The sequence below is a fragment of the Carassius carassius genome, chromosome 24 (assembly GCF_963082965.1).
Source record: "Carassius carassius chromosome 24, fCarCar2.1, whole genome shotgun sequence".
NCBI lineage: Eukaryota > Metazoa > Chordata > Actinopteri > Cypriniformes > Cyprinidae > Carassius > Carassius carassius.
The window spans coordinates 13,102,628-13,122,904 of record NC_081778.1 but is presented as its reverse complement, the minus strand read 5'-3'; the positions used below and the strand labels follow the sequence as shown (position 1 = coordinate 13,122,904).

The 20,277-nt window shown below is 38.7% G+C and overlaps 1 protein-coding gene and 2 pseudogenes across 1 annotated transcript; 2 read left to right on the top strand and 1 right to left on the bottom strand.

Annotated features, from left to right (window-relative positions):
* The first annotated feature begins 2,306 nt into the window (after window positions 1-2,306).
* On the top strand, window positions 2,307-5,917 carry LOC132103594 (solute carrier family 40 member 1-like). Its single transcript, XM_059508700.1, has 7 exons — window positions 2,307-2,347; window positions 2,706-2,865; window positions 3,155-3,270; window positions 3,458-3,584; window positions 3,969-4,223; window positions 4,358-5,020; window positions 5,592-5,917. The coding sequence occupies exons 1-7, from the start codon at window positions 2,342-2,344 to the stop codon at window positions 5,849-5,851; spliced, it is 1,587 nt and encodes a 528-aa protein (XP_059364683.1). The 5' UTR covers window positions 2,307-2,341; the 3' UTR covers window positions 5,852-5,917.
* Window positions 5,918-7,878: 1,961 nt separating this feature from the next.
* Window positions 7,879-8,573, bottom strand: LOC132103480 (serine/threonine-protein kinase pim-1-like; annotated as a pseudogene).
* Window positions 8,574-11,534: 2,961 nt separating this feature from the next.
* On the top strand, window positions 11,535-20,034 carry LOC132103479 (rap guanine nucleotide exchange factor 5-like; annotated as a pseudogene).
* The last annotated feature ends 243 nt before the right edge of the window (window positions 20,035-20,277 follow it).

Here is a 20,277-nt window from a genome sequence, read left to right as displayed (position 1 = left end):
AAAAGCATAACAATTAAAAGAACCAAAGACTTAAACTACTTTAGTCTGTGTGCATTGAATTTATTTAATAAACAAATTTCACAATTTGAGTTGAATTACTGAAATAAATGGACTTTTCCATTACATTCTAATTTATTGAGATGCACCTGTACGTTAATCTAAAGGGTTCAAATTTCTGCATAATCATCATTGTTTGAACAGTACATTCTGAATGACTACCTTAAAACATTTAGATATATAATAATAGACTGTTTTGACTTATTAATTTATTAAACATGTAATAATATCAGGGCATGGCAATAAAAATTTACATCTAAATGCAAACATCACTGTTGATGTTTTGAATAAGTATGTTGAGAGTTGTATTACAGCGTGCGTGTGTGTGTGTGTGTGTGTGTGTGTGTGTGTGCGTGTGTGTGTGTGTGGGTAAACGGTGACATTGTCCCCCCTCGCTGTCACGTGCTGTGGAATATGCTGGCTGTCATTGTCAGCCTGTGACTCGTTCTGCTTTTCTGGCAGTTTCATACAATGGTGCCCTCATGCACTATGATGTTATCAAGTCCTTCACAGTATGACTGCTGGAATTCAGGCCTGCATGGAAGCATCCTTACCTGGGACACATGGATAGCACAATCTTGAGACACAGCAAGCGCTCATAGCAAAGAGGACTCAAAGGAGGAGTCAAATATCAGGTGATTTTTTTTTTTCTACTTGTCTTTTTTGGCTTTAGAATTTCAATATTTGGTGTATAGTGGGGTCAGAAAGGCTAAGGCCACACTGAAAGTCTGGGAATCAAAACAACAACAACAACAACAACAACAAAAAACTAAAACAATGTTATGATTCAAAATGATGAAGAAATCTTTAATATTTCGCACAATTTCTAGGTCAATCAAATTTGAAATATCGATCATGTGACAGTCAGATGTTCCTGGTTGAAGCTAGAGATGCTCTTTGGTTCATTTTCAAATGATGATCATCAGGTTTCACAACAACTTCACGTTAATTTTCCAATTCAAATTGTTGATTATATATTGTAAAGAGAGACAAAAAACATTTTCAAAATAAATCTATTAAAGCTCACAGTACATATATACATATATATTACTCATTTGCATGTATTTTTTATATAACACACTACTGTTCAAAGGTTTTTAGACAGAAAGTAAATAAATTCATTTATTCAGCAAGGATACATTTCACTGAGTAAAGACATTTATGATGTTACAAAAGATTTCTATTTCAAATAAAAGCTGTTTTTTGAACTTCCTACTTTTGTTATTCCTCAAAGAATCCTGAAAGAAAAAGTGTCACAGTTTCCACACGAATATTAAGCAAAGTTGTCAACATTAATAATAATTAGAAATGTTTCCTGAACAGCAAATCAGCATATTAGAATGATTTCTGAAGGATCACGTGACACTGAATACTGGAGTAATAACTGCTGAAAATTCATCTTTCCCATTAAAGTTGAAAACTGTTATATTAAACTGTAATAATATTTCTAAATATTACTGCTTTAACTCTATTTTAATTAAATAAATGCAGTGGTGAGCATAAGAGACTTCTTTCGAAAGCGAAACTTCTATATTTGAATGGAAGTGTATGAAAAACAAGCTAAATGGCTGGATTCATGCCCATTGATAATGCTAAAATATTGTACTATATAGTATTTATTAAATGTGATAGCAAACTACACACATATTTAAAATGTGACACGATTAACTAAACATTATTTACTAAAGACTATTGATTGCATACATTTTAGGGTTTTAAAAATAATAATAATTATTATTATCTTATGTTTTTGTATATATTACGCCTGATTGTTTGTCATGTCAACCATGCCAACAAAAGAACTCTTTTATTTTGAATGATTTATGAATTTAGCATCTATTGACCCGATTCTAATGCAGTCATGCTGTTCATGCAGGATGTCTCTCAGAATAGAGGGGGCTCAGTGTGGTGGTGTTGCTGTGGAGTTTGACGATGATAATGACAGAGATTCACCTGTGATCAAAGTCAGGAATATACCACGTATGTTTCTTCAATCTAACTCAATCAAACTATTTTTACTGCTTTATGTATAGAGAGAAGTGGTTTAAGCTTTCAAAGTAGTCAATATCTGTGGTATTTCCACGTAATTAATCATTCCATAATTAGCCAATTTGCTTGACAGAATATGCTAGGAACAGTTTACACAAATTTGAAAACAGTCAATTATTCTAAAACAAGTGCACATTCAATACATAAATCTTTTGAGACTCTTTATCTCATAGGATCAGCCCTCATCTACCTCAAGGGCCCCAAGTTCCTCATCTATGTGAGCGGAGCGTTATCTATGTGGGTAAGAAGCTACTTTCGTTTATGCCATGCTGGCACTCAGTAAGCAGGGCCAGTCTGATTTCACTGCAATTCGTACATATTTTACAAGGTGGCTAATTCATATGAATTCGTACGAATGACCTACACCTAACCCCACCCCTAAACCTACCCATCACTGGGGTAAAGACAAATGAGTAAGGTCGTACGAAATTGTATGAGAATTAGCCACCATGCAAAATACATACGAATTGGTAGTGAGATAGCTTTGGCGGGGCATAATTTCATAATACTTTGAGTACCACACAAAAGATTTGCATTTTGGTATGTGAATTATTATAGTAATAATTATCTTGAGCAGATCATCTCTTTTCACATTCCAGGGTGATCGCATGTGGCATTTCGCCATCTCTGTCTTTCTGATTGAGCTGTATGGGCATAACCTGCTGTTAACTGGCATCTTTGGACTGGTGGTGGCCGGATCTGTGCTCTTATTAGGGGCTTTGATTGGAGACTGGGTTGACCGCAACCCAAGAAACAAAGGTGAAAGATGCATTTTAAGGTGTATTTATGGTAAAAAAAAAAAAAAAAGATGTTTTTTAAGAATACACCCCGTATTCTCATTACTGTAATTATTATTTAAATTATTGAATATTTCACCATTTTAATTCTTATAATTTAAATAGTCAAAAAATGTGCTTAAACAGCTTATAAAAAAATTAAATTAAATTAAATTTTGAGGGGAAACAACAGTTTTTCTTTTTTTTCAAGGGATAGTATTTTTTATTTTTTATTTTAAGTATCATAATTCCCTTTCTATCCATCTCAACAGTGGCCCACGGTTCCCTATTTATTCAGAATATCTCAGTGACTGTCTGCAGCATCGTGCTCATGTTGGTATTCTCATACAAAAAGCGGATTGAGGAAATCTGGGATGGGTGGCTAACTGTAAGTCCCTCTTACATTGTTTGTGCCCTTAAAATGTGTTATTATTATGCCCATTCAGAACGCAATCATGTGTTCAGAGTAGCACTGTGTGCCTTCTGTCTCTGGCTAGTCATTGCTGAACATAAGTATTTCTGCTGTTATGGCAAAGCATAGATAGTAACTTGTTGCATCACACAACTCACACAAGGTGGTTTGTTATATGGTGGTGATCGTCCTGGCAAATGTGGCAAACCTCGCCAGCACAGCTCTCACCATTGCCATCCAGAGGGACTGGATAGTGGTGATCACAGGCTACAACCATGGCCATCTCGCAGGTATGACCTTTATTTCTGTTAGCACAATGCTAATCTGTGCTAATGCTAATTGAAAATCATATATAGGTGTTAAAAGTTTTATCAGTCTAATGCATTAGATATATTGCTTGCCAATACACTGTAATTGCTTTAGACAGGCTTATTTACTCATTTTCATGGCCTTGGCTAATACTTATACAGGCAGCTGCTTTCTAACCATCGTGGAACCTCATAGGTGACCGATTTAGAAACTCTACATAGGCAGCAATTCCACATGGTGCACAATAAATAAATAAAATAAATGATGCTAAACTAACAGTTCAATACTCTAATAGGCCCACAACTGCTGTGCATCCAAAAATATTCTTCAAAAACATTTTGAGTTTTGATTACCTCTGGTAACAGGAATGAATGCTACAATGAGGCGGATCGATCAGGTGACCAACATCCTGGCTCCACTGGCAGTGGGTCAGGTAATGACCCTGTCCTCTAATGTGGTTGGCTGTGGCTTCATCTTAGGATGGAATCTGGTGTCCCTCATTGTAGAGTTCATCTTCCTCTCCAGAGTCTACCGGATCGTACCATCGCTGTCCATTAAACCGCCAGCTATGGAACATCAAAGCTATTTAGAGAAGAAAAGAGAAAGAAAACGCTCACAAGGTAAAAACCTACATTTTTGAAATAATCAGATGTATAATGTTTAGACCCATGTTTGATATGTCATATATCAATATAACAATAGATAGATTGAAAGATATACAATCCAAATATACAGTCCATCTTCATTTGTTCAGGCAGGACCTCAGCATGTCCAGCTGCTGCCATCTCCGAGGAAAACACCAGAATTCATTTACAAAAAATAAGCGGAACAGCAGTGTGCCTTCATCGGCTGCATGGGCTCCTCAGCACCTGCCGGGAAGGATGGAGGGCGTATTATAGACAGCCTGTTTTCCTAGCCGGCCTGGGCCTGGCCTTCCTTTACACCACAGTGCTGGGCTTTGACTGCATCACCACCGGCTATGCCTACACCCAGGGCATCAGTGGCTCGCTGCTCAGCATTCTGATGGCCTTGTCAGCTGTGGCGGGGCTTTTGGGTACTGTGCTTTTCACAAAGCTGCGGAAAACATGTGGCCTGGTCAATACTGGGGTCATTTCCAGCGGTCTGCACCTAGTTTGCCTGTTGCTTTGTTTGTGCTCCGTGTTTGCCCCCGGTAGCCCATTGGACACCAGCATGCTAAATATCGGGAATGCGTCAGATGTGGGTGGGATGACCGGAGGTCAACAAAGGCACGGATACCCACTGCGTGGAAGCAACAACCAGCCTCTGCTGCCAGACCGTTCCTCCATTCACTGGACCAATAACACTGTGCTGTTCGAGAACGCACCAGCAGGGTCAGGAACCAAATCTTATGTCTCCATCATCCTGCTGTTCCTTGGAGTTATTACAGCTCGAGTTGGTGAGTAGATGCCTGCTTTGTCCTAATTTAGAAAATAATAATGATAAATAAAAATTAATACGATACCGCTCAAATGTTTGGGGTCAGTAACCATACTTTCTGTATGAGCAATCCGGACGTGGACATGTACAGCGCGAACTTGGACTACCAGTATTTATACTACCGAAAGCATATGCTGATGGTCCGCTTCGCAACAAGCATGTGAACAAACAATTGCCCAGAATTATTGCCCATCTGGCTGTCTTTATATTGTTTTATTGACAGATTGTACAGGTTCAAGTAGCAACAGGCTTCTTCACACACCCTGCGAATGTGCAATAGTGCTTTTGAAGCCTATATATATATAGTTGTTAATTGTTAAATATGAACAAGCAATACTGAGAAGAAATATCTGAATTGATATCTTTGAGTTCTGACTTTTTTCTCTTATGAAAAAGATAATGTTATCATAGAGAATCTCTAAAGTAATAAATAATTTGAACTTTTAAGAATAATATGCTAATTGATTATATTACATGTGATATCACCATGATATCACCAAAATATCATATAAGGTGTTGATATTTTCCAGGTCTCTGGTCCTTTGACCTGACAGTGACTCAGCTCTTGCAGGAGACCATATGTGAATCAGAGCGTGGGGTGGTGAATGGAGTCCAGAGTTCCATGAACTACCTGATGGACTTGCTGCACTTCATCATGGTCATCTCTGCACCCCAGCCACAACACTTCGGCATCCTTGTCATCATCTCCATCCTATTCATTTTCACGGGACACACCATGTACTTCCTGTATGCCAGAAAAGTCAAGAGGAAACCACGCACAAACACATGACCCTGATAGCACACGCACATCACAGAGACGTCTATTTGACGCCTGCATTTACATTTGCAAGAGGTTTTTTTAAAGTGTTTGTTCATCTGCAATGTGTCTATAGGACGTTTCCTATTAGATGTCAAACAGACGTTTAGAAAATGTCTTTAAGTTTTTTATGATTTTGAATGTATGCAAAAATACTGACATCTTAGAGACATCTATCAGATGTTTGTACACAGCAAATGGTTTCCAGATTAAGCGATCTTTAACAGACATCTTGCAGATATACGTGTACTATCTGGGAAGCAATGCAAATTTCTCTCGTGAATGTGCCTCAATCCCTGCTCTGTGCCTGCACATAGAACCAAAATCCTACTGGATTTTTTTGTAAGGGGTGTGTAAAGATTCAGTTAAATGCACTCTATCCAGCTCAGTATATTGTAAAAAGGTGTCACAATGATCTCTTTGGAAGAAAGAAAGGGTTTGGCACAGCGCAGTACTCAGGTGAACATAATCAGGAAAGAGCGCCTCCTGTTGCCAGTCAAAAGGAACACCATCATAATTAACTAGGAGAGCCAAGCTTTCCTGGAAGTTAATACAAGTCTTAAAACGTACAAGAACATACTGTAACTGAACATAGCTGACACAACATGTTTTCATGGATTATTAGCCAAGTATACACCTTTTTGTAAATTTATTTTCACATTTGTCAGCTAAACACAAACAGCATGCCATCACCAGTTCTTAATAAAAAGACAATAAATGTTTTCTTTTTTTCAAGATAACTTGGTAATCTTGAAAACTGGTACTTAGCACACAAACTACAAATCTTAGACAAAAGCAGATTTTTTTACAGCATATAAAAGGAATAGCTCTTTTATTATTTGTGCTTTTGACTGACTGGTTAATTTTTTAGTTTTATCACGAACTTTTCAAGTGAAAAATTCTTGAGTTTTAACAAGACTGTGGACTATCTGTTCTCTGTTTATATAAGTATCATGTCAAGGACTTTTAGTTGACTACTTTGAGTCTTTCTACAAAATTGATAAATCTTATACCTCAGAACTTAACTTTTATGTACTGAACTCTAGCTTGAACTTATTTGTGGGTTGTAACTACAGAAGTAATGGTTAACATACAGTATATGTACAGTACTCAGACTGCATTGCATCTGTTTCAACTATGGCAATAATCTATATTATGGATTATGAAACATTTTCTTTCACAGATTATTTTTACTGCTAATATGTTAAATGTTGTCTGAGGACCCTTTAAGTGTCAGACAGTTCAACAACAACCAATAAAACCACTTTAAGAAAGAATGCCTGTTGAAATGGTTTAACTGATGTTTTAAAGTGTATTTACACACACACACACACACAACAAATGATTTGTCAAACAATATAACAAGCTAGGTCAGCAAAAAAATGTAAATGTTAAAAATGGCAAAATATAAGAAAAGTTTTAGCTCCTAGCATATCCTGATCCTTCCATTCACTTAAAAAAAATAAAGTAAAATTGCAGACAATGACAATGACCTATTTTTATGAAACTGGTCCGTTTTGGACACAAACATGAATATAAATTATACATTTCTAATAAATATATTTTAACATCCATTTTAACATAAGACCTAGAGATGCTGGAGTGGGAAAAAAAAGTTATTTGTCAAAAACCTAAAAGATTTGTAAATCTGTCCTTTGTCTAGATATTACTAAAGACAACAAACAAGAAGATACATATGATAATAAAAGCTTAAATATTAAATGTCATTTATCAATATTTACTGCATAGTCCATTTCTAAAAATGGCAGTCACATTTTGCCTATAATTTGTTTAAATTGGAGGTTAAAATATATTTGTGGTTATATATAAATTTATATACAAATGCCTCATTCATTCATTCATTCAAAAATGACTAAATTTGATTTGAACAATTCTCAATTATTCAAAAACTCCAGAGAGGAATGTCTGAAGAACAGATATGTAAGAAACCACTGATTATTACTTTGGACTTCACACTTTCTATCTCCGATCATGTTATTCTAAAGCATCATTATACAGTCTGCTTTATTAATTGTCATGAAAAGCTCACCTTCTGACAAGCCAGCTTTGGAGAAATTGTTTGCATTGGTCTTGCTTAAGTCATCAGTGCTGGGATAATCCCCACACACCAGTGTGAGCAAGAGAACACCAAGAGACCAGACTGTTGCTGGCGTCCCATTGTACTCACCCTTCTCCTTATACCCCGGTGGGTTGGGGGGGGGGGGGCAGTACTGAAAAAAGCCTGAAGGAAAGAGATACATCTGTAAGTTTGCAATACCACAGGATTTTTTCTAGGCATTTGATATATGATTCACAAGAATATCTTGTTGGCCGATTTCTTAAAGAGGTCGCCACACCCAAAGTCAATTAGCTTGACTTCATGGGTCTCCTTATTAATGAGCAGATTTTCAAGTTTAATATCGCTGTGTAGAACGCCACGGCGGCTGCACATGTAGGCAGCCTTTGTTGCCTGCCACATTATGACACAAGCTAATGTTTCATCAATGCTGCCTCCATGGCATTCTGCAAAACCAAACAGGTACTCGCAGGGCGAGGGGCGCTTCATAACCATAATATAATGGTCATGCCGATCCTGCCAGTCCAGCAGCTGGATTATTTCTGGAATGCAGGGGCCTCGGTTGGAAAGGACGAGCAGTGCAACCTTTAGTGGGAGGGGCTTGGAATGACCCGGTTTGAGGAATTAAAATTTTTTGATGGTTAGATGGATGTGGTTTCCCAAATTACGACTTAAACTGGCATTTCGCAAAATGATCAACTGTAGTAATATGAGATGTTTTAAAGTGAATAGACACAGGATAATGTATAGAGCACAGGCTACTTACGAAAATGATGTTTTCCTCATTTTCTGTCTTTGTGACATATTTCACTGCTATATTAAATTATAAACAGATTGTCTAAGATTTATTTACAATTAATATAATAATATTATAATACTGTGGTCAAATTAATCCATTCCAGAAGATCAATCTGCTAGCTAGATATTGTAAGTAGTCTGCTAGCTAGATATTGTAAGTCTGTGATATAGTATCAAGAGAGCTTGCGTGTGTGTTATTGTGGCAGTACTTTTACCCTCAGTTTTCATCTTTCCCTTGTTCTCCAGCTGCCTTGTCAGAGGTGACACAGAGACCTCTGTGGAACTAGCTGAATTTTGGAAGACATTGATGCTCCAGTTTTATGTGCTGCAGACTGGAGTCTGGGCAATTTTGATGGACCAATCGGAAGGGGTGCGTCTGGGTGACGTCAGTGCTCCAGTCTCACATGGTGCATGCTGGATTCTGGGTGACATCGGCCTCCAATCAGAAGTGCTGCACTCTGGAGTATGGGTGAAGTCAATGCTGCATTCTGACACTGTACATACTGGAGTCTGAATGACATTAGCACTCCAGTTTGATGCAATGCATGTTGGAGTCTGTGTGACGTCAATGCTCCAAGTCTGTAATGGTGCATGCTGGAGTCAGGGCGGCATCAGTGCTCCAGTTAGATGCAGTGTGAACTGGAGTCATCTGGGTGGACAACAGCACTCCAGTTCGATGTGGTGAAGACTGGAGATATGATGGCATCGATGCTCCAGTCAGACACGATAGTGTCAACTGGAAATGGAGTGACATTGTTGCTCCATACTGGAGATTGGATGATATCTGTATCAGGATGAACAGCAAGTTGTTCCTCTACTACAGGATAGACTTCAGGGTCACTGGTTAAAGGTTCCTGATGATTGTGGTTCTCTGCAGTACAGATTAACTGCTGTAGTGAATTCTGATCTAATGAAGGGAATTATATAAACCAAAACATAGGCCTAGTGTTAATTAAAAAGTAGATACATAGTGGATACTCATATTACTGCATCTAAGATGTTAATTATTATTTAGTTTGTTGGATACTTGTACATATTCATAAAACATGTTGTTTACCATCAGTACTTCTTCTAGATGGAACTGCCGCAGTGTCAGTACCCCGAGCCTCATCCCCAACCTGAGCTGAGCTGGTCTTCATGCTGTATTTTTGACCAGCTCTCCAACAAGAGGTCCACCTCCATAACCTGAACCGGTTTGTCTTTTTAGAGGTGTCCTCCTTCCTCCCTTTCTTCTTTTTCACACCCACATCCTCCTCTCCAACACAAACTGGATTTGGGTGGCCTTCCACCAAACCAGAGGTGGGTAAAGTACCCTAAAAGTGTACTCAAGTAAAACTAAAAGTACTAGTCTGAATAGTTACTTCTGAATAGTTCAGCCTTCACTCCAGTCTTCAGTGTCACATAATCCTTCAGAAATCATTCCAGTATGTTGATTCATCAAAGAATCCTAAACAAACTGTCACAGGTTCCAAAAAATATTAAGCAGCAAAACTGTTTCCAGCACTGGTAACAAAATCAATACAGTATATTAGAATTATCATTTTTTTGAAGGATCATGACTCTGAAAACTGGAGTAACAGCTAAATAGTAACAAATTTTTTTGATTTGCTTCACTGAATTAAATTATATTTTAAAGTATATGAATTATGTATTATATATGCATAAATAACCTCAGACACGGAGAAGAGTGAAAACTATTCACATGACCGCTAAGTTACCGAACATCTGAACATAACGAACCAAATGCACATTGAAGGATCTTCTTTTGTCTGCTCTGCAAAATGTAAACAAATGTATATTTTTGCAAGCCTAGATATTGTGGAAATATCAATATTAATAAGGCATTCCTCCTGGAAGAGAGCTAACACGGGTTTGGGGGGTATTCATTTCATACTCTGTGACAGCTTATTTAATGTAAAGAATATATATAGCTACTTGTATTTAATGTAAGTTACAGTAAATTGGTAACGTCATAGTGGTATAATTTCCTTTAATCAAATGTAGCCTGTCGAAACGTTGACAGCACACGCGCTGTTAATCTAATAAAGATCTTCATCGCTAGCAAACAATAGCCTTTGCAGATTTGCTTTCAATTGACTATAAATCCAACCAAAAAAATCCAAACAAAAAAAAATATTATATATATTAACGCAGGTTAACATTAAACAACAGTGCTGTTCTCATAGTGTCACGGTTGGTAAATCGTGATCTCTGGGTTTTGCACTTTGTGGTGAAGTCTGTGTGTTTCGTGTCTGCACTGATTAGTTTGTTGGCCTCACAGTTCCTGTGCCATCCTCTCCTGCTGCCTTCTCACCGTCACCATCCGGATTCCTCACCGCCTCACCGCCGTCTTGGATCGTCGTCTTCCCAGCATCGTGTTGTACCCTTGTTTGTCTGTTTCATATTCATTAAACTTTTTAACTCGCACTTGTTTCCAGCTCCTCCTTCACCCAGTCGTCACAGAACGTTCTCACCATCATGGAAGCAGCGAGCACCAACACTCTAACAGACTTTATGCACCACAGTGTCAAACGCATGGATCAGCAGCAGGAGAGTATCTCTAACACCGGACGTGCTATCCAAGCGCTGGTGGCACAGGTGTCCGAGCTCACCCAGCAGATCCATCAGCTCACTTCTCCCACTGCGCCCATCGCACCGCCTGCGCCACCCGTCCCCCGGGAGACCCCCCAGGACCACTTCCGACCAGAGCCACGACTTCCGGCGCAAGAAAACTACTCCGGTGAGCCAGCTTTCTGCAGAACTTTTCTAAATAAATGTTCCATGCACTTTGCCTTGCAGCCCTGCACCTTCGCCACCGAGGAATCTAAAGTGGCGTTCACGCTCACTCTACTGTCGGGCAAGGCCGCCCTATGGGGGACGGCTGTGTGGGAAAATCAACATCCATGTTGCGCCTCATTCCACTCTCTCTCTGAGGAAATGAGGAGGGTATTCGATCGAGCCGCGACTGGCAGGGAAGCCGCTCACCAGCTCTCAGACTTACATCAGGGAAACTCTTCGGTCACGGATTACTCCATTCAGTTCCGCACCCTGGCAGCCGCGTGCCAGTGGAACGAGGCGGCGCAGTGGGATCGATTCCTGCATGGGCTGGCCGACCGTGTTCAAAAGGAGATCTACCTCCTCGAGCTGCCCCCCACACTCAACGGTCTTATTGACTTAGCCTTACGAGTTGATGCCCCGATTAATCGCCTGGGTCGTCAGAACAGTCCTAAGCACCATACCATCTCTCCGGACAGGGGGCGCTCGAGTCGAGAGAACGCGGCCGGACCCGTCGACGACCACGAACTCATGCAGGTGGGTAGAGCTCGTCTGTCCCGGAGGGAGAGATAACGGCGTAGGTCCCAAGGACTATGCCTGTACTGTGGAGGCTCAGGACATACCATCTTCACCTGCCCGGTAAAAGAGCCAGCCCGGTAGTAAACTTGAGGCTACTATTGGGTGGGATCTCCGCTGGGAAGTCCTTAACAACATCATCGACTCTCCTTCCGGTGAAACTGCGATGGGAGAATCACACTCACGACTGTCACGCCCTTCTGGACTCCGGAGCCGAAGGTAATTTCATCGACTCACTCCTTGCACGTCACCTGAACATTCCTGTCCGGCCTGTGTCTCTTCCCATCCATGTCACCGCACTCAACGGCCAGGAACTGCCTCACGTCACACACTACACAGAACCCATCACTCTGCTTGCCTCTGGCAATCATTGTGAAACCATATCCTTTTTCCTCATGGAATCCCCTGTAGCTCCCATTGTGTTAGATCACCCCTGATTAATAAAACATAATCCACGAGTGGAGTGGGGTTCCAACACAGTCACATTGTGGAGTGAAAGTTGTCATGAGTCTTGTCTGGTTTCTGCTTGTCCTGCTGTCCCTGTTTCTGTCTTTCAGAAGGAGAACATGGTTTTGCCAAACGTGCCCGCAGAGTATCTGGACCTGAAGGAGGTGTTCAGTAAGTCCCGTGCTGCTTCTCTTCCTCCGCATCGTCCCTACTACTGTGCCATAGATTTAGTGCCAGGTAAGTTTCCGCCTAAGGGCAAGTTATACTCTCTTTCTATTCCTGAGTGGGAGGCCATGGAGCAATACATTTCTGTTCCTTAGCATCTGGGTTTATCCGTCCTTCCTCTTCTCCAGCGGGGGCGGGATTCTTTTTTTGTGGGTAAGAAGGATGGTTCTCTGCGACCTTGTATTGATTACCGAGAGCTGAACAATATTAAGATAAAGAACACTTATCCGTTACCACTCATGTCTTCAGCTTTCGAGAGGTTACAGGGAGCATCCGTATTCACAAAATTGGATTTACGTAATGCTTATCATTTGGTCCGCATCAGGAAGGGGGATGAATGGAAAATCGCCTTTAATACCCCTAGAGGGCACTTTGAATACTTGGTGATGCCGTTCGGGCTCTCCAATTCGCCTTGGGTTTTCCAAGCACTCGTTAATGACGTGTTGAGAGATATGGTAGATCAGTTTATATATGTTTACCTGGATGACATATTGATTTTTTCTTCATCTCTCCAGGAACACGTTCAACACGTCAGACGAGTGCTCCAGAGGTTACTTGAGAATGGGCTTTTTGTCAAGGCGGAGAAATGTGTATTCCATGCACAGTCTGTTCCCTTCCTAGGGTATATCGTCTCGTCCGAGGGAATACGTATGGACCCTGACAAAGTTAAGGCTGTGATAGATTGGCCATCTCCAGATTCCTGTAAGGCCCTACAGCGGTTTCTGGGGTTCGCCAATTTCTATCGGCGTTTCATTCGCAATTTCAGCCAACTAGCCTCACCTCTGACAGCCTTGACCTCTCCCAGTACTCCGTTCAGGTGGTCGGACACGGCTGAGACTGCGTTCACTAACCTCAAAAGCCGATTCGTTTCGGCTCTCATCCTTGTGGCCCCTGATCCCACACGGCAGATCGTGGTGGAGGTCGACGCGTCAGAGGTGGGGCTAGGAGCAGTGTTGTCCCAACGTGCTGTCTCGGACGATAAGGTACATCCTTGCACGTTTTTTTCCCATCGATTATCTCCTGCTGAACGCAATTATGACATTGGTAACAGAGAGTTGTTGGCAGTCAAATTAGCTTTAGAGGAGTGGCGTCACTGGCTGGAAGGCTCAGGGGTACCTTTCATTGTTTGGACCGATCATAAGAATTTAGAATACATTAGAACTGCCAAAAGACTCAATTCCAGGCATGCTCGGTGGGCACTTTTTTTCAGCGTCAGCTACGGGCCTTTCTCCATTCCAGAGAATTCCAAAGTCACTGGACCCATTTACCTAGACATTTTGGAGCACTTCACGCTTCCTTCTGCTGACCCGCCCATTCTGCCAAAAGCACCAAAAGTTGGTTAAATGACCATGGTGTTGGTGTGATTGACTGATCAGCAAACTCACCAGACCTGAAATTCATAGAGAATCTATGGTATATTGTCGAGAGGAAAATGAGAAACAAGAGAACAAAACAGATGAGCTGAAGGTCAAAGAAAAAAAAAGTCAAAGAAACCTGGGCTTCCATACCACCTCAGCAGTGCCACAAACTGATCACCTCCATGCCACGCCAAATTGAGGCAGAAATTAAAGCAAAAGGAGCCCCTTCCCAGTATTGAGTACATGTAGAGTAAATAAACATACTTTCCAGAAGGCCAACAATTCACTAAAAATTTGTTTTTATTGGTCTTATGAAGTATTCCAATTTGTTGAGATGGGTTTCTGTTAAATGTCAAAATTATCACAATTAAAAGTACTTCAGTCTGTGTGCATTTAATTTATTTAATACACGAGTTTCACAATTTTAGTTTTATTACTGAAATACTTTTCCACGACATTCTAATTTAGGGAAGTGACATTCAGCCAAGTATGGTGACCCATACTCAGAATTTGTGCTCTGCTTTTAACCCATCCAAAGTGCACACACACACAGCAGTACACACACACACCGTGAACACACACCCGGAGCAGTGGGCAGCCATTTATGCTGCGGCGCCCGGGGAGCAGTTAGGGGTTCAGTGCCTTGCTCAAGGGCACCTTAGTCGTGGTATTGCCAGCCCGAGATTCGAACCCACAATCCTAGGGTTAGGAGTCCAACTCTCTAACCACTAGGTCCATGACTCAAAGAGAATGCACCTGAGATTTACTGAGATGCACCTCTTTTCTATATAGTAGGAAGTATATACACGCGCGCACACACAAATATTCAGTTTTGTTATGTGGATCATAAAACTGATTGTATTATGTATATGTTTCAACCAGTCTGATCTTTCAACAAACTGACATTTTGTTAAAACAAAAAAAAAGTGGTTTAAAATGCTGATATGAATGAATGTTGGATAATGAATGAATGTTGCTGATTTAAGATAAGCAGCAGACAAAGTGTATTGTCTCAGGACAAAGAGCTGTATTGTTTTTTTAGATGTATAACCTCTTTCTCTCCCTGCTAGATTATATCTCAGAAGAAGTCACCTGAGTCCATCTGCTGTCCAAATGCAGGACAGACTAGAGACAAGGTATATCAGGCATTTGCCTCCCATTGTTGTTGCATTCATTCCTTCAGTGACTTGAAAATCTGGTTGTTTCATGGTGTCAAAGTATTATTCAGTTGATCGATAGAATTATTGTCAGCACTTGTTTAAGTTTATATAACTGTTAAGATACAGTTTTCTAACAAACTAGGAGGTCGAGATTATTAGAAACACATCATGGGAAACACATGAAGAGTATTTACTCAGTTTATGTTCTATATAAATTGAGTAAATAATGTTTAATATTTTGTTCTTGTTTAATTCTGACCCTTCTGATTCTGTTCTGACAGTGTTATCACATTTTGTGTAAGTGTAATGTACCTTGTGCCGGCTGAGCACTTAGGAATGCTTTCTTGTCCAGTGGTCAGGATAACTGGAAAGCACATATTAAACTGGAAAGAATCATCAGGTAGGATTCATTCCAACAATTTATTTATTTATATTTTTAATTTATGATTAATCATTAAATATAACATCAATTAACTTAGTAGCTTAAGACTGAGAAACTGATCGGAATTTACAAGTTTATTTAACAAGTCACATTAACAATCCTTATCAATCTATATATTTCAAAACAAACAAAAATGTACAAATGTGCAAAGATGTAAAAGTGGATTATATGTCTTTTTTTAATCAGTCAGGCCAGCTGTTGGTTATGCATTTATTTATTTTATTGAATGCATAATTATACTCATAATGGTTTTATTTTGTTTAGTAAAATTAATCTCTAAAATGTTTTCCTGTTCTCTTCTGGCACATTCTCAGGAGGACGTATATCGATCTGAAGCTGGTGGAATGGCTGATGGATCATTGTGAATTTATCAGGAACAGGACAATAGCTTCCAAAATCTGGAACATTCTCCTGGACTTGGGCATTCTGCTTTCAGGTGCATAGATATACTGTTACTGTGAATGACTGGAATCGGAGGCACAAGCAGATGCTGTAGAGTTTGGATGATTTATTTATTACATTATAAGCCTGGCTCCCTATGAGGTGCCTGAGCAGAAAATAAAATGTTTAGACTTCTTTGTGTCAGATGTTTAACACTGTTGTTCCCCTTTTGTGTCCAGTGGAGCAGAACAATGTCTTTGAGGACTCCAGGTCTTTGTACCTGTTCGCCTTTGTGGAATGTGAGGCCCAGAGCTGTGATTTTAGAAATCAGGACAACTGGCCGAGTGCAGTACATCTGCTGCTACAGCTGGTCCCATACGGTCAGCTTCGCAGTGGAACCCAGAAGCAGTGAGAACGTTTACCCATGTTTTTCTGAGGTCGAAGGTCATTAAGTATCCTTGTCCCACAGGATTGTAAAACTTAATAGCTTTTAATTTACCATCCAGTACTAACAGAACGTGCCTAGACCCAACAACAACCATTACTGATTACCTTAGCATAGTTAAACGTATACAAAAGAGGCTTTTAATTACTGTGTCTGTTGTGTTTATTTACCCCTTGGATTGTTTTTCTTGGCTTGGGATCCAAAAGATACATCCTCTCCCAGTGGACCTCAACTGGAGGTCTGGATTGGGCAAAATTCAGAACAATAAAAATTGGCTCAATTTCAGTCCATGAGTGTTTGAAGTGAATTGGAGTTTGAATTAGGGTGACAGGAAGTGGAACATCTTTTACAATTCTGTAATTTTCTGCAATAATCCACAAGGCAATGGAAAAATCATATTGGCTTTCTGTCGAGGGATCAGGAATTGTCTCTTTAAGACACACATTGGAATAGGCAAATGGGGCAAATCTATCTCTGTTTTCTCGCTGCCTCTGCACTTTCTGTTTGTGCTTTTATGCTTTGTTGTTTTTTATAACATCTTCCAAAAGTTTAAAATCATTATTGATAACTCAACAAGGAGATTTAAAAGTTCTAAAGTTTTTGCGATAATTATAGCTATATTTAAAACTAAAATTATCTTTTTTTTATTTTTTATTTAATGTATATTTTGAAATGCAAAGTAATTGCAATGCTCTGGCAAACCACTATAGATTTGGTGTCACTATAGAACCAGTGAATGCAGTTTACAGGTTTCATAGGAAGAGAATGATGTATGCCAAATGAGTAATTTTGGAAATCGAATACTTTAATGGGAGCGGACGATGTAGCTCAACATGAGAGCCAATGCAAACGCAATGACATGTGAAATAAGACCTCGTCATGTTTTAAAGAAGAGTGTCTTGATTAAGTGACAAAAAATAACGGATTATGGGCACACAACGTTAACAAAACTCTGAGACATTTACAGTCACACACAGGTGTACTAGTGTGCAAACTCTACTGCATGGGATGTTTTAGATAACTAAAAGAATTCACATGTTAACGTTTTTTGAAAATAGTATAATTTAAAAATAGAAAATGTATATTATATTATATTATATTATATTATATTATAGTATATTATATTATATTATATTATTGACATCTAAAAGGGAATTCGTGAGCAATAACTGCTAAATTTTTGCTTAATTTTTGCATTTTAGTTATATTACATTACATTATATTATAAAGAATTGAACTGCACTGCATGAGATTTGTTTTTTGTTATTATTATTATTTTTTAATATATAGAATTTCCTGGTAACACAGTACTGTAATATATATATATATATATATATAATATTATATAAGTTAAAAAAGGCATCTTTTAGTTACATCAAGGGTCAAATCAACTATAAATAGCTCATTAAAGTTAAAAGTTTCACACTTTTTTGTGTTTGTGTGCTGCACACGTCTCATATTGAGAATGTTTTTGCTCAGGTGGCCGAAACCGAAATGTCTGCCCAATAGAGAAAAGTTTTGCTCAGCAAGAAAAAAAAAATAGCTGGAACATTGCTTGTGAGCTATGAAGAATTATGCAGCTCTGGCCTCACTTGCCCAATTCAATTACGTTTAGCACCTTGGTAAACAGTACATAAGCAGGGGTTCAATGGAAGTAAATGGAAGTTGAGCTATAGGTCATGTCCCTCTGCATCATTTCCTGCCTGCTAGGAAAGTCGGTCAGGTTCTGTCCTAATGGCTTTGTCTAGGCAGGATGTCCATCTTTAGCAAGATCAGACCTGTTTTTTTTAAATCCCTCTGTCTGCATCTCCATATGGCCTGATTAAGCTATAGTGATTTGTGACATTTTTTTGGTGTTTTGCTAGTGTTCTAGCCAGCACAGTCACAGCACACTGTCACTAAACTCTCTGTTGTCTAAAATGGTTACTGTTTGTGTTTTTAACAGTTCAGTCAGTGTGACAGTAAAATATTGATTTTTGCCTTAGAGTAATGTTGCCAGATGGTCATACTAAGAAACTCTTGGTATTCGTGTTTCATGTGATTTTGAGAATCGTTTATACCATGCAGTAAAAGTTACAAACACATTTTCCTTGTGAGTGTACACATCTTATTATTATTATTTTATTTAAATGATATATTACTATTATTTAAAAACAAGAATGTGTAATATTATTAGTTTCAAATAACTTCTATTTAAATAGGTAAAAAAAAAAATGTTTCAAATGTATTCCTAATAATTATAACTCCAATCTTCAGTGTCACATGATCCTTCAGGAATCATCATTATTTGCTGATTTAGTGCTCAAGAAACATTTATTCGTATTATTTATTATTAATGTTGAGCTGTTGTGCTGCTTAATATTTTTGTGGAAACCATGATAATTTTTTACAGTATTCTTTGATGAAAATAAATGAATGATAAAAACATTTAAACTGTACAACCTGAAATAATTAACCTGGGGTATTTTTAATTTTTTTTTCCAAAGAAATTTTACAAATTCTCTGATATTTTAAGGCGTATTAATCTCGACACACAATTGCAAGGATCTGCATGGGTTCTCTCTATAATATATATATATATATATATATATATATATATATATATATATATATATGTATATGTATATATATATATATATAGTTTTTAAAAAACTATAATATGAAAATAAAAGTTTTATAAAAAAAAATTTAATAAGAAATAATGATAAAATATTATATTAAACTTGATAAGCATTTCCTTTTAAAATCAGTTTACACTTTTCCTTTTAGGACCGTAGACCCCCCCCCCTCAGAAAAAAAAGAGCGCACAATATAGTAAGATGACTTAGATTTCATAGTGTTTTATGTTTTTCTATAGCTATAAAGAAGATGCACAGAAAACATCTGATGTTTGTTTTCCAGTTCTTCAAATGAGAGCTTTGGAGCATCTCACCACAACGATAAGAAAGCTACGTCTTATTCGTTGCATTATCTTTTGGGGTTTTTATTTTCCATTTTCAACTTGTGCATTTAGGAAACTTATATGTGAGTGTACACATCCAGTAAGACCAGTTTCACACCTAAACATACATCTAACAACTAGTGAACCTGTCTTTGTCTGTGTCTTTTACCCACAAAATACAAAAGGTTTAGTACAGAGCATTTTCATTTGCACAGAAGGCCTGTTACACCTGCACTTTGTCCATTTGAGAGCCAGCAGCTCTGCTGTAAAGACTGAATCAATACATTACTGTGGCCATGCGGCGCTTGCTTAGCTTCCAGCTATTAGGGTAATGTTGCAGAACCTCTCTTCAAGGTGGCCTTTGCACCTGCACAGTCATATTGGCAACAGCAATATAAGGCCACCTCCTGTGATTCAGTGAGGGTTGACATTTGTATCGGACACCCTTGGGAACTGATGATGCTCGCTATAAATTTCTCCTGAACCTTTGTATTGCTGTGTCCAGCTGAGCAGTTGAGATGCCCAGTTTGATGGCTTAATCAGTGAACTGGATCTTTAGCTTGTGGTGGTGTTTAGGCCACATATATGCATAATCAGTAACTGTAGGTTTTAAAGCAAGAAGTAATAGTAAAATCAACTTAGCAAAAGTATAATTTGTGGCTACGTTCACCAAAAGTTTGCTATATGGGGTTCGACAGAATATTATATTTATGTCAAGTTTAAGATGATCGTTTTTTTTTTCTTTTTATTCACAGATATGTTTGTCATCCACAT